Raw genomic sequence first — 15211 nt, 5'->3', positions numbered from 1 at the left:
TTTGCGATATCGTGAATGGTCTTGAAAATCAAGGTCAACCAATTTCGATCCCATGAAAGTAAACAAGTTACTGCGTGGACTCTCCAAGGATTGGAATCACATAAAGACCTCAATCAGGGAGACCCAAAGAATCATGCCATTGTATGTCGATGAGTTGGTTGGGACTCTTCAATCCTATGAAGTGGAACGAATCAATGAAGACGAAGACCCTAAAGGTAAGAAATCTATTGCATTAAAATCTAATGATGATTCCGATGTAACAGTTCAAGACGACATGGATGATGAAGAACTTGCTCTTATGATAAGAAGATTCAGAAAGCTTAACGAAAAGGAAGAAGATTCAATGCAAAGAAACAAAGTTTTCAAAAGCAACGAGACCAAGTCTCTTGAAGATGAAGAATCAAACAAAGATGTAGTCTGCTTTGAATGTAAGAAAAAGGGACACATCGACCCAACTGTCCTCTTCTAAGGAAGAAGAAAGGAAAAACTGAAAGATATCGAAAAGCTCTCAAAGCTAAAACCTGAGTGATACGAGTGCGAAGATAGTGATGATGATTATGCCAACATATGTCTAATGGCACAATCAGATTCGAATCAAACTCCGAGATTGATTCGATTCAGAAAGTGAATTCGAGGTAAGTAACTTCAAAATCCCTATTAAAGTTTCAAAATACATTGATGAATTATGTTTTAGTCTTAAGACTTCGTTAAAAGAATTTCAGAACTCAAAAGGAAAATTCTGCTTTGAAACAACAAGAGAATGTCTTGAAAAAAAGTGAAATGCTTAGACCAGAATGTTTCTTCTCTCAAAGAAAGTGAAAATAATCTTTTAAAAGAAAATGCATTCTTGAAAAATGATATTTCAAATATTTTCAAAAGATTTTATTTAGGTTCTGAAAAAATGGAGAAAATACTTTCTTCAAAGACCTTATTTCAATAAATCTGGATTGGGAATGACTGCTGAAACTATTCCTTTAATCGATTTTCCTAAAGTAAAAGAAAGAATCAAGCAAAGACCTACAAGAAACGCTTACAAAAATCATTTTGAAATGAACTTTGTAAAACCGGAGGTCGCAATGCTCTTAGATGTTCAAAATGCAATAGTGCGAGATCATTTTGAGAAAGAATGTCCTATGGTTTGGAGACCTGTCAATAAAGTCCGGGCAAAACCGTATATCGACTAACTCAAAAGGACCCAAGAAAATATGGGTACCAAAGAAAGCTTGAGTTTCTTTTTGAATGCAGTCACTATCAAGAAAAAGTGAAATGGTATCTGGATAGTGGATGCTCCAGCACATGACAGAGATTCAAATTACTTCATAAAGCTCGTTCAAGTGAATGGTGGAAAAGTCTCATTTGGAGGAAACGGCAAAGGAAAAATAGTGGGATTTGGAACTGTAAAGATTGGGAACCTCACAATAAGCAATGTTTCTTTAGTTGAAGGGCTTAATTACAATCCGCTCGGTATCGCCGCTTTGTGATGCCGGTTTTAGAATCAACTTTCAAGAGGGTATTTGTTCAGAACCAAGAAAAGACTCTACTCGGTCATTCATGGGTCGAAGACATGGGAATATCTACCTCTTGAACGTGAAACCAGATGACTCGCAATGTCTAATCTCAATCCAAGACGAAGCAAATTTATGGCACAAAAAACTTGGGCATATCAACATGAAGCAGATAGCCAAAATCTCAGTAAAGAAGCTTGTTCGTGGTCTACCCAATTTATCATATCAAAAGTCCGATCTATGTACACCATGTATATTAGGAAAACAGGTAAGAAATTCCTTTAAACCAATAAATCAAGTTTCCACTAACCGTCTACTGCAGCTCTTGCATATGGATCTCTTCGGACCAACCAGAACGCAGAGCATTGGAGATAAGAAATATTGCCTAGTAATTGTGGATGACTACTCACGATTTACTTAGGTATATTTCTTGGCAAGTAAGTCTGAAACTTTCTCTTACTTTGAAAAATTTGCTAAGAAGGTTCAAAATGAAAAAGGGTATGTAATTTCAAATATAAAAACAGATCATGGAGGTGAATTTGAAAATCAAGACTTTGCAAAATTTTGTGATGAATCTGGTTTTCAACATTTGTTCTCCTCTCCATATACTCCAGAGCAAAACGGAGTCGTAGAAAGGAAGAATAGATCTCTTCAAGAAATGGTTAGAACTCTTTTAATTGAAAGCAATATCTCTTTACGATTTTGGGCTGAAGCAGTTTCAACATCATGTTATATTATCAATAGAGTCTTTCTAAGGCCTATTCTAGAAAAAAACCCCTATGAACTATTTAAAGAAAAGAAGCCAATTGTTTCATATTTTCATGTTTTTGGATGCAAATGTTTCATATTGAAAAATGCAAATGATCGAGTTGGTAAGTTTGAAGAAAAGTCAGATGAAGGCATCTTCCTTGGATATTCAACCACAAGTAAAGCGTACAGAGTCTACAACAAGAAGACTCAAACTGTGGAAGAATCAATGAATGTCAAATTCCAAGATTCCATTCAAAATGAATCCATTCAGACTCATCTAGAAGAAACTGAATCTGCTCCAGACTTAACAAAGTCTAAATCTCAAGAAGCAACTCAGATTTTGAAGGATCAGCAACAAGTAACATTGAAGATTCAAGTGAAGGAAGTGATCATCAATTAATCAGAATCTGGAAACATAAGTTCAGTCATCCTAAAGATCTTATTATTGGCGACATCAATGAAGGAATTCGCACAAGATCCAAAAGGCGAGAAGAGTCTAGTGCCGTGGCTCTTATTTCTGAAATAGAACCCAAGAGCATAGAAGAAGCTTTATCTGATGAAAGCTGGATTGAAGCTATGCAAGAAGAACTCAGACAATTCAAAATTAATGATGTCTGGGAATTAACTCCAAAACCGAAAGGTAAATCGCTTATTGGAGCTAAATGGGTTTTCGAAACAAGATGGACGAGAAAGGTAAAGTTGTAAGAAACAAAGCAAGACTCGTGGCCAAAGGATACACACAAGAAGAAGGGATCGACTATGACGAGACTTATGCACCGGTAGCAAGGGTTTGAAGACCCAAAGAAACCAGACTCAGTATTCAGACTCAAAAAGGCCTTATATGGCTTAAAGCAAGCACCTCGAGCTTGGTACGACAGATTAAGTAAGTTTTTAATTCAAAATGGATTTGTTAAAGGTAAAGTGGACACTACTCTTTTTATTAAAAAAGAAAGCAAAAGTTTTCTGCTTGTTCAAATATATGTCGATGATATTATTTTTGGATCCTCTAATGAAAGTCTGTGCAAGAAATTTTCAAAGACTATGCAGGATGAATTTGAAATGAGCATGATGGGTGAGTTAACCTTCTTTCTTGGACTTCAAATAAAACAATTGGAGGAAGGAACTTTTATTCATCAAGAAAAGTATGCAAATGATCTAGTCAAAAAGTTCGGTCTGAACAATTGCAAAAAGGCCGACATACCAATGTCAAGTTCCTTGAAGATAGACAAAGATGAAGAAGGGAAGAAAGTCGATCAAAAGCTGTACAGAGTATCATCGGATCTCTTCTTTATCTTACTTGCTTCTAGACCTGACATTTTGTTTAGTGTTTGCATTTGTACCAGATTTCAATCAGACCCAAAAGAATCTCATTTAAATGCTGCGAAGCGTATTATTAAATATGTTTCATCAACTTCAAGCATCGGTCTATGGTATCCTAAGAAGGGAGACATTAATCTTATGGGATACTCGAGACGCAGATCATGCCGGTTGCGAGTTGATAGAAAGAGCACTTCGAACTTGCCGCTTGCTTGGAAGCAGGATAGTGTCTTGGTTTTCAAGGAAACAAAGCACTGTGGCTCTTTCAACAACAGAAGCAGAGTATGTAGCTCTTGGAAGTTGCTGTTCGCAAATTCTATGGATAAAACAACAGCTAAGAGACTTTGAAATTGAAGACTCATGCACGGAGATTAATTGCGACAACACCAGCGCTATCAATCTCACCAAAAATCCAATTCTACACTCTAGAGCGAAGCATATAGAGATTCGACATCACTTTATTAGAGACCATGTTCAGAATGGAGATGTTTCAATTCAATTTGTTGACTCAAAGAACCAACTGGCGGATATATTCACAAAGCCATTGGAGAAAAATCAATTTAAATCTATCCGTTCCAGACTCAACATTTTGAGGTATGAGGAGATCAAAGTCTAAAGACTTTCAGACTCAGACATACAAGACTTTATCTGTAAGATAGTCTTGGTACGTCCATCGACTGTAAGTCTTTCTCTCTCTAATCTTATCTTGAAAATGTACGACCGTCAGACTATGTTTAAATTGTTGCTATATTTAATCGATGTAATTATTGCATCGTTTCATTTTCAAAAAGAAAGTATTTTTGAAATAGCTATTTTTGCGGAAAAAGACAGTTATTTTGAAAAGGCATTTTTTTTTATTTCCTTTGTGACGGTTCGTTTATCTCTCTTTTTAACCAAATCATGCACCGTCGATTCTTCTTCACTTTACTCTAAAAAAAAACCCTAGAAAGCATCGATTCTCCATTCCCGTTTGTCTTCTTTGTTTTATCTTCAAAAAGTTGTCATCTTTCTTGGGAAAGTCAAGCAAGGAATCTTCCAAAAACCGAGAAAGATGTCATCTTCAAGAAAGTCTTCGAGAATCGCAAAGGGGGACCACAAAGGTGAATGAGTGAGGGGCCTACGCACTTCGATCTTACACTGAAGAAGAAGTGTCTCCGAGAACAGCAACCGAGCCCACAACATTCTCGTAAGCGTCATTCTCCTCCATCTAGTCTTCAAGGCGTTGATCATCAACAACGGGAAGAAATCATCGAGGATGCACTCCAGTAAGAGTTCAAAAGCCCGCTTTTATTTACAAGCTATATCGTGCCTTAAAAGGAATTCATACTCCTTTGAACTATGTTGATGATTTTCTTAAAGACAAAGGATATAAGAACGAATATATCTTTCTGCGAAAAATGGAAAGTTTGGGAATTGCTCGTAAAGGGGTGGTGAGGAAACCCTTGCGAATATCCCAAGTGATCCTCGTGGATCAGGGGCCGAATCACTGTAGATGGGAATGATGATGACAATTTGTTCAGTCTATTTCAACCGAAAATGGGTATTGCGGCTGAAATTCAAGGAAAAATGGGAGATTTGTTCGATCGAAGGAACAAAAGGATCTCGTACTCGAAATTGCTTAAGCGTGAGGTAATAAACCCTAGGAGTGTGGATTTTGATTTTCTGGATCTTTGTGAAAGTGAACTTGAGGGAAAAGTTCGTTATCTTCAACTTGAAAAGTTCCGCTCCGACTCTACCGAGGCCTATCTTTGGATTGATTTGCATATTTCTATTCAAATCTTAGCTTTTGGATGCGAATAGATTCTCTTTCAGCGTTAAAGATCAAGACTATGTTGTGGATATGAATATGCTTTGGCAGATGTGTTAGAAGTTGAGAGAGCGCGATATCAACCAATCAAAGTTTCCATTGCTCGGGCCACACCGGAACCGGTGAAGGACAGGAGAACAGATGAGAAGATCACCTACTTAAGGATGAGTGCATTCAACATCTTGCTTCACAAGATTGTGATTAATTGCCTTCGACCGAAATCAACTTCCAAAACTGATGTTTCAAGTTCAGAGGCAAAGTTGATGTATGCCATCCTCTCGTGGAAAAAGTTTTCTCTCCCTCATACTTTGTTATGTTTCACATGTATAGAGCTGATGAAGGACAGAGGTCAACTTCCTTACCCAAGCCTTGTTACAAAGTTATTCAGACACCTGAATATTCAGCCTCCACAAATCTTGTGTTCGATCATGCAATCATATGGTGGTAGGACTGAAAATGGTGACCAAAATGCGTCTGAAGGAACTGAGCAAGGAGTTGGAGAAATTCAAGGAGAAGACTCCTGCCAAATCTCATCAAACCTCTTCTGCAGTTAAAAGAAAAGGGAAGGAGCCCATGGTTGCTCCATCCAAAAGAAGAAGAGCTCTCCTCGTTGAGGATGAAGATGATGAAGATGATATCACCATCTCTCGCAATGGCTTTGAAGAATTTAAGTCGTCTGTTCCACGAAAGACTCGGAACAAAATGACAAAAGAAGCAAGAGGAGAAGGATGCAGAGAGGAGAAGGAAGAAGAAGAAAGAGAAGCTGAAAAAGAAGCGAGAGGAGGAAAGACTCAAGAAGAAAGAAGAGAAGAAGGAGAACCCGAGGAACTCTCTTCTCCACCCGAAGGCATGAAAACAAGGGGAGATCAAGAGAAAGGAGGAAGTCCTCATATCCCGATGCAAGTGAAGGAGTCGATTGCTCACCCGTGCACCTGCAGGATGTTTATACCTCTCAATTTCCAGAAGAAGGTCATGAAGTTTCATCGCCAAACCTGCGAGATTATGCTGATCTACCATCGTCCGCATTTACTCCATCGATCGGGCCGAAGCAAGTACTCGGATAATGCAGCAGATTTTCGCAGAATCATGGATATTCTCTTGGAGATGCGAGGTCAAATTTATGCCTTGGGATGCGAGGTTCAAACCTGCAGAATGCGGGTCAAGCTTCTTCATGTTCATTGAATGATAAGATCCAAGCCCTCTCTGTTCGGATCCGGCCAATGCCAAGGATGAGGAGATTGCACAACTGAAGGAAGACTTGAAAAGACTGGAGTCTATGGAAGATTTCCAGCTTGTCCGCATTCCCAAGAGATCTTGACTTCATCTCAACCTTTTTAATGCTGACAAAAAGGGGGAGAGATGCAAGATTTGATCAAACTTTCAATCGTTTAAACTTTTTTAATCATGTGGTTTGTTGAACTGTTTTGTTGTTGAACTCTGTTTGACTTTGTTTTGTGTTTGGTTAAGAACTGGACAAGACTTGGACTTGATTGCTTCTATTAACTACTATTGATATCTTATGGATGGCTTTATCTCATACTAGACTAACCTATTTTCTGTGGTTGCAGATTCTAGTGTTATTCATTTAGCCATTTATCTCTATAAGATATGCATATGTGTTTGAGAAATGTTTTGCGAGTCAAAGTTATCCAAATCTGCAGGAAAATTTTGTCACCATCAAAAAGGGGAGATTGTTGGAGAAATCTTCTTGAAGTATTTTGAAGCTGACAAAACGTTTCCATCGGTCTAGTCTCGAAGGCTTGCACTCGCTATTTAAAAGTCTCAAGACCTCCCAGCCGAGACTCAAGACTCAAAGTCTATCCTCATTGACAGTCTCTAATCCGTTGAAGAAAGGCTATCCAGAACTGGATGTTTCGTCAAGGATTTATCCTTATCAACTGGAGAAGATCTCGTGGCTAGAAAAGACGTAATGGAATCCTTTGATTGATCGAGATTGACTCGATGATTGAAGATCCGGTGATTGCCTAAATATTATTGGAAGGTTCTACTTATGGAAACCGAGATCCTGATTGTATGGGCGAACAGGATTGATGGGCTATCGACACATTCCTTTGATAGCTTGAACGATCTTCCTAATTGATTCCGTCCAATGGGTAGATTGGAGGAATTCCTTTGGTAAGTGCCAACGGGTATGATGGCATAAAGGAGTATATAAGGAAGACGGTCTTAGTTGTTGAGATGTGCGCGATAGAAGAATTCCAAAGTCTGAAGCTTTTTCTTGTTTAGACAATTCCTTTGAGCGAATACTTGTATACAAAAGAGAGTCTATATTTGTGAGAAACCTTGAGGAGGTGTGATAGAACATCTACACCGTGGAATCAAGGCAAAGCTGTGCTGTAACTTCTCTTTTGATCATAGTGAAATCCAGTCGGTGGGGCTGTCGGTGCGGAAGAGTGGACGTAGGCTTGGAATAAGCCGAACCACTATAAACCATGTGTTCAATTTTCTCTTCCTTACTCTCTTTACTTTGATCGTACTTCATTTTCGCTAATCATAGTAAACTTTCTTTCTATCATTTCTAAAGAATCGCTTCCGTATCTCGATAAATTGTTTGTGCACCTATTCACCCCCCCTCTAGGTGATTATACTAGCTATCACACTATTGACGCCGTAAAAGACATTAAAAACCTAAGTTATTAAAGAACAATGTAAAATTACTTGAACTCCTCACTAAAGAGCTATTTAATGTTGTTAACGCAATTTATTTTAAGATTTTCTCTATATAAAAAAATTACATATATATATAGTCAGGGTTGGTCCGGGTTGGACCAACCCGGAACTCTCAGGACCGAGAACTGACTTGCATAGTGTTGGTCCAGAAATTCCAGGACCAAAGACCGACCTAGTCTCTCTAGGAATCGGACTAGGATCGGCAGGGGTTGGGCCGGTCCAGAGTCGATCTAGGGTTGACCCCGGACCGATGCTCAACCCTATTTTCTATACTCCAACGAGACTCATTAGCTTCTGGTCCCTGCCGTCATAACATCCTTCCCATGAATAGTTTGTCAGCTAGTAACAATTCACAGCACAAGTCTTTTCTCAATAGCATCATCATTTTCTGTACTCCAACGATTTAATGGTAACGCGAATTGACAATAAAATGAGACGAGAGATCATTTATGAATTACATAGAGAAAGACTTACGATGTCTTATGCTAATGGATATTGATGTAAATTACAAAGACTAACACAAATTTTCAGGCCTAGATGATGTAGAATCTAAATCGACAACTGCAGGTCGTGAAGTGAAAATTTAAAGTAAAGATTTTGCCAAGACAAAATAATGGATCGCAGAACCCATTAAAGCGAGTGGCATTAAAAAAAAGGATAGAGGCTGCGTAGTTAAGATGAATGTTAGACATATGTGACGAGCACACCATATTTAACTATTTCAAAATAACAGCGATATATGCATTGGCCTTAATTGAGGCTTCATCTAATAATGATTAGCCATCTATAAGTATCTTACCTATCTAGTTGTTAAGAACATGCGAACCTGGACAATCTCACATTTTCAAAACCACCCCAAAATCATGGTTACTTCCCTATTTCTGCGGAAGCCGTCTTCTTTAGCCTTCTTCTTCTTCTACTCGCTCTTCTTCGTAAACAACATCACCATCTTTGTTTCCACTCCATTTCATGGCATAGTCGTTTCTGCTTCCTCCACTTCTTTCGCTCCCAATGCGACCAACCATACGGATGAAGCTACCAGCTGATTGTGTAGCTTGTAAAAGTTCATTATTTTATCATTTTATTTTTGCTATATGGCCTATTCAAGTTGTTGATTACTCAAGTCCTCTCTCTTGCCATTGATATAGATATAGTTATAAGTTTTAAAAATCAAAATCAATTGTGAAATACATAATTTGTATGAGGTGATATATTGATTCCTAGGTGGCATTGTGTCTGTATAATCCTTTACCATCAAATTCAAATGCAATAAATCTTAGTCATTCAACAAATCTTATTATGATTTTTTACCTTTTGATCTAATGTTGAAGGCTCTAGACTTTATCTAGGCTCATCACGTGTAACATGATGAGAAAGTGCCCTCATCATAAAATTACAAGTATGTGAAATTTTTAAGTGGGACCGGACTTTATTTGAGCCCATCAACGTGATGAGAATTCACGGCTCATGAGGAAGAGCTAGGGCCATGAAGACCGCAAAAGTAAGTCAAGAAACTATAGGTCGAAAACAAAAAACAAGAAACAACGACTTGAAATAATTGAGGACATGATAGCACAATAACTCCTTCAATTGTCACTACTTTAATAATTGAGTTCAATTGGATTATAAAATTGAATAGCTTTGAACTAACAATAACATAATTGAACCATTTGAAGGAGGGGAATTCAAAAGAAGGTGAAGAAGTTAAAAAGAACTTCATGATCAAGGCCCTCCATATGATTAAGAAAAATTGATTGGAAAAAGAGAAAACTGGGGCAAATGAAGGATGAAGTTGATGTTGATTTTGTTGTTTATGAGAATTTCTTGTGCTCATATGTTGATGAATGTTTTAGGGGGTGAAGACTGGTTGACCAAAAACAGAGAGAAGACCCAAACTCATGAGTCGAACTACTTTTGAAATGTAAATTTCACACAAAAAAAAAAAAAAAAAAAAGAAATTACTTGGGAAGAGAGAGCTCCATTGAGCAAGAGGAAGAGAGACTTGCAAGAGCATCCGCTTGTGCCTCATAAGAACTAGTAGAAGAAAAGGTGAATCATACTTGAATTTATGTATTATTATCTATAAATTGTGAAAATTTCAAACGTTTCGGGTTAAGAAAATGGTTAGAAGTGCGTCAAAAACAATATTTAGATGAAGTGAAGTAAATTTCTATTCAAGTAATTTTAATTAAGCTACATGATCTTCATATGGACATTATAATGTTACGTAGATTTATTAAAGGGGTTGATTAAGGGATTTCAATTGGCGTTGAGTAATTTTTGGATATGTGAGTACTAATGAAACATCTTTTTGTTTTTTTCATTTGTTTTGTCCATGAAGAGAATCAACATAGTTGCTGCAAATAAGAAACTCAAAGTTTCCATTTTCTTCCCCTTAATCATGGCTTTTTTCTGCACCACAAGGCCAAAAATCAGGGAGTCCCACGCTTTATTAATCTCTGTTTGAAATGGTCTGAACTCAATTTCCTAATTTCTCAAATTAAAACCCTATTCCCCCAAATTTAGGTGGAGAATCTCCAGCATTGGTGATGATAGGATTGCGGGGAGAGACCACGACACTGATGGAGAACAGAGAGAGAGAGAGAGAGAGAGAGAGAGGAACGTCGAGAGAATTAGAGGAGATGATTAGGGCATAGTCTACCTCTGGAGAGGCCGAGGCAAGAGCATAAAGAGAGGGCAAATGGCACGTGCTGAACTGCTCGGAAAAGTAAAAGATATTATTTTGCAATATACCGTCGATCACAAAAAAAAAAAAATTGTTCACGAAAGGCCCCCATTCATGGGAAAACGCTATCCAACTTTAAGGCATTGGCCTCAACTGAGGAGCTTCAAGAATGACATTCATCTATAAATATGGCATCCATCTTGTTAACGTTATGTCAATCAAAACCATCCTCCACCTCCCAAAGACAATCCATCCCCCTAAAATCATGGCTTCTTCATTATTGTTGTCCATCTTGTCTCCTTTATGTGTCTTCTTCTTCTTCTCCTTACTCTTTTTGGTCGGCACCACTTCATTTCATGAAGCAAGAGTTTCCCCTTCCTACACTTCTTTTTCCACTGTCCACATGACCAGGAATAAGGATGAAGTAGAGGCTCTCTTGAATTGGAAATCTACTTTTGACAACCATAGCCAATCTCTCCTCTCTTCATGGCATGGCGACAATCCTTGCTACTTTACCGGTGTCGCTTGCAACTACTTCGGAGCCATCACCCATCTAAATCTTTCCAATGTCGGTTTGAGAGGAACTCTAGATGGCCTTGACTTCTCGCGCTTAACCAGTGTGGTTAGCTTTGAACTCACCAACAACTTGATCTATGGCTCCATCCCCTCAAGTATTGGTAACATTTCCAAACTCAACTCTCTTGATCTTTCATCCAATGAACTATCTGGGGAAATTCCTCCAAGTGTAGGTATGTTGGAGAGTCTTCATTATTTGAACCTCTTCCAAAATAATTTGGCCGGTCTGATCCCTACTTCTCTTGGAAAATTGGGCAACTTAACCATATTTGACATTTCAAAGAATGCCATTTCCGGTTCCATTCCACAAGAAATATGCAACTTGAGGAGCTTGACATTTTTTTGCTTATCGGAAAATAGATTATCAGGATCAATTCCTTTAGAAATTGGAAGGCTCACTTCTCTCACTGAACTTTACCTAGGAGTCAATAGTTTCACTGGCTTAATTCCTCATTCCATCGGAAACTTGTCAAGTTTGTCTGCTCTTAGCCTATCTGAAAATAATTTGGCCAGTCCAATCCCTACATCAATTGGAAGCTTGGCCAAGTTAACTGAATTAAGCATTAGGGACAACATGTTCTCTGGGTCCTTACCTTTTGAATTTAATAGGTTAACGCATTTGTTTAGATTGTTAATGAGTAATAATGAACTAGAGGGGGAACTACCAAAAGATGTGTGCCTTGGGAGATCATTAAGTTCTTTCTATGCCTTTAAAAATCATTTCACGGGTCCCATCCCAACAAGCTTAGAGAGTTGTAGCACATTAATCAGATTGAGGCTAGAAAAAAAACCAACTTATTGGAAACATAACAGAAGCTTTCGGAATATATCCGTATCTAAAGTATGTGGACTTAAGCTTCAATCATTTTAACGGTGAACTTTCATGGAAATGGGAGCGTTGTCCCAATTTGACAAGCTTAAGGATATCAAACAACCAAATTTCTGGTGAGATACCTGCAATATTTGGAAGGATGGCTCAGTTAGGGGCACTAAAACTTTCTTCAAATTTTTTAAGTGGGGGCATTCCAAGGGAATTGGGAAGTCTATCGATGTTGTTAGAACTCGATCTAAGCAGCAACGCTATCACAGGAAATGTCCCGACCGAGATTGGACTATTATCTCAACTGGAACATCTAAACTTGGCATTAAACAATTTGAGTGAATTGATGCCGATGCAGTTAGGCTCATTCAAAAGGTTGTTGACTTTGAACTTGAGTAGAAACAAATTTTGGACAAGCATTCCTCTAGAGATAGGCAACGCACAGTTCCTTGAGGTTCTTGACATAAGTCATAATTTGTTGACTGGAAACATACCGGGAGTACTTGGATAGTTGAGAATGCTGCAAGTTCTAAATATCTCCCACAATTGCCTTTATGGTTCTATTACACATACTTTTGGTGATATGTCAGCCTTAACTTCTATTGATTTTTCCTACAATAACTTGGAAGGTCCTCTCCCAAATGTCAAAGCTTTCAATGAGGCTCCATTTGAGATAATGCAGTATAACAAAGGATTTTGTGAAAATGTTATTGGTTTACCGAAATGCAATTCTTCATAGAGCAAGAAACGCAATCCACATGTTGGACTTAGAATCACAATTATCCTCTTTCTCTCGTTGTTGGGAATTATCCTTCTCTCTTGCACCTTGATCGTTCTTGTAATCATCAATCATCATCGAAGAATGATTATCAAGAGAGAGAACAATGAACAAGCAAATGATTTGGATTTCATGCATATTTTCAATTATGATGGCAAAATTTTCTATGATCGAATCGTCGAGGCCACAGAAGGATTTGACTCCAAGTACTATGTGGGCGAAGGAGCATGTGGAATTGTTTATAAAGCCAATATATTAGAAGGTCAAACGTTTGCTATAAAGCAAACCTCACCGTCCCAAGACGATAGTGAGATTGTTGATTTGATACCATTTGAAAGGGAAATTCAAGCCTTAACAAATCTACGACATTGTAATATCGTGAAATTTTATGGGTTCTGCTCTCATGTCCAACGCTATTTTTTGGTGTATGAGTATATGGAAAGAGGAAGCTTGAGAACAGTTTTGAACGATAATGAAAGAGCGGTAGAATTTCATTGGGACAAGAGGGTAAATGTGGTCCGAGGAGTTGCGGATGCTTTGTCCTATATGCATCACGAATGTTCACCTCCACTAATTCATCGAGACTTGACCAGTAACAACGTTCTACTAAATTGCAATTATGAGGCTCGTGTTTCCGATTTTGGCACTGCAAGACTATTAAGGACGGATTCATCAAATTGGACTATTGTTGCTGGCACCATAGGGTATATTGCTCCAGGTACTTCGTAATATTTTCAATTTCGTTGGCATTCAGTGTCAAAACATCCCTTCTTTTGTTATTTAATCTTCTTATGGAAATTTGTTTACCCATTTAGAGCATTCAAGTTTAATGTTTATAGAAAGCCTTCTAACTTTCCTAATAAGGAAGAATTGGCAAAAGAGGTAAAAATTATTATCGATGCATCTCAAGGATATGAAATTTGTGTTACCTAAATGACACGAGCATCAGACAAAATCCTTCGAACTCCCCTAAAGCGTAAACTCCTATGCTCAAATCAGTGTTGTAAGCATAGATTAAGTAGAAATTTGTACTTGTAACTGTTACCTCATGGGAAGCAATGTCATCAATTTGAAAACAACTTATGATCAAGGTTATAAAAAAATCGTGAATTCTCCACTTGCAGAGTTGGCTTATTCTTTAATTCCTACTAAAAAGTGCGATGTATATAGCTTTGGAGTCGTCGCATTAGAGACAATCATGGGAAAGCATCCAGGAGATCATGTCTTTGGAGAATGTTCATCATCCACTCAAATTGAATCGCCGATACTGTGGAAGGATGTGTTGGATCAACGTCTCTTGCCTTCTAGACTTTGTCTTCGAGATGTGCAAGACGTAGTCTCAATCGCCAAGCTAGCGTTCACGTGCTTGCAAGCTGATCCGCGGCTTCGACCGACTATGGGACAAGTCTCCCATGAGCTTCGCGTTCAAGTACCCCTAGAAATGCCACTCTCTGCTATCACCTTAGAGCAACTTCGTGATCTCAATGTCAGGAAATTTGGAGCATTCACAGGACTTGGTAAGTTTGGAAGTTATTTTTTCATGTGCTATTGTGTTTGATTTTTAATCATGATGACGATCGGCTTTTAAATACTTAGTTCTCACTAATCCTAATTTTGTGATTTACGATGTTCACTGCAGAGCTAGCTTCAACGTTACATGAATAGTGCAATGTTTAAGTTTGGAATCGTGGGACCAAAAATAAGTAGGGACGGCTTTCGGGGAGATCTAATTTCATGATTATTTCCAACTTTTTGCAGAACGATCAGCAAGTCAATTTGCAAAATGCATTAAATTGACATCTCTTGCCTTCTTTCAATCGAGATGTAAACAACATGTAGTTTCTATTGCTAGAAGAGATAATGATACCAGTAGCCTGTGCACTTTTTTGATATATAGTGTCATAATTGAACTTTCAATTTGGTCATTCATCTTACTTTTTATTGATGTTCACTATCGTACTAAAACTTTTAATTGGTCCAATGAGATTCTAATATATTTTGATGTGTTTATTTCATTCTTTCAGTGATTAATTTAAATGAAATTTGGCATGGACATCAATATAAGAAAGCTAATGTTTGATGGAGAAAATTAAGTGGCTTTCACACTTGTCATTTTGACTTGAAATTGCAAAACTATAAACAATTGGTTTAAAGATTGATTGTGCAATTCGTCCGTTCACCCTCTTCCGCTCTTTGACATTATTAAAGTCTACTTATAAACCTTTGAAGATGAGCAATAAAGATGAGAACAAATAGTTATTTTTCTTCCCTTGCGTACATT

The 15211-nt window shown here is 37.8% G+C and overlaps 1 protein-coding gene across 1 annotated transcript; it reads left to right on the top strand.

The window, feature by feature from the left end:
• Nucleotides 1-12895: 12895 nt before the first annotated feature.
• Nucleotides 12896-14893, top strand: LOC120286363 (MDIS1-interacting receptor like kinase 2-like). Its single transcript, XM_039303856.1, has 2 exons — nt 12896-14447; nt 14570-14893. The coding sequence occupies exons 1-2, from the start codon at nt 13979-13981 to the stop codon at nt 14593-14595; spliced, it is 495 nt and encodes a 164-aa protein (XP_039159790.1). The 5' UTR covers nt 12896-13978; the 3' UTR covers nt 14596-14893.
• The last annotated feature ends 318 nt before the right edge of the window (nt 14894-15211 follow it).

The sequence above is a fragment of the Eucalyptus grandis genome, chromosome 2 (assembly GCF_016545825.1).
Source record: "Eucalyptus grandis isolate ANBG69807.140 chromosome 2, ASM1654582v1, whole genome shotgun sequence".
Lineage (NCBI taxonomy): Eukaryota > Viridiplantae > Streptophyta > Magnoliopsida > Myrtales > Myrtaceae > Eucalyptus > Eucalyptus grandis.
Note: the sequence above shows the minus strand (reverse complement) of the source record. Positions and strands in the feature narration are given on the sequence as shown.

Bases quoted from the DNA above. Each gene is read 5' to 3' on its own strand.
- LOC120286363 (XM_039303856.1), top strand. From the start codon at position 13,979: ATGGGAAGCAATGTCATCAATTTGAAAACAACTTATGATCAAGGTTAT. The intron at 14,448-14,569 runs GTAAGTTTGGAA...TGTTCACTGCAG, and splicing joins TGGAGCATTCACAGGACTTG to AGCTAGCTTCAACGTTACAT.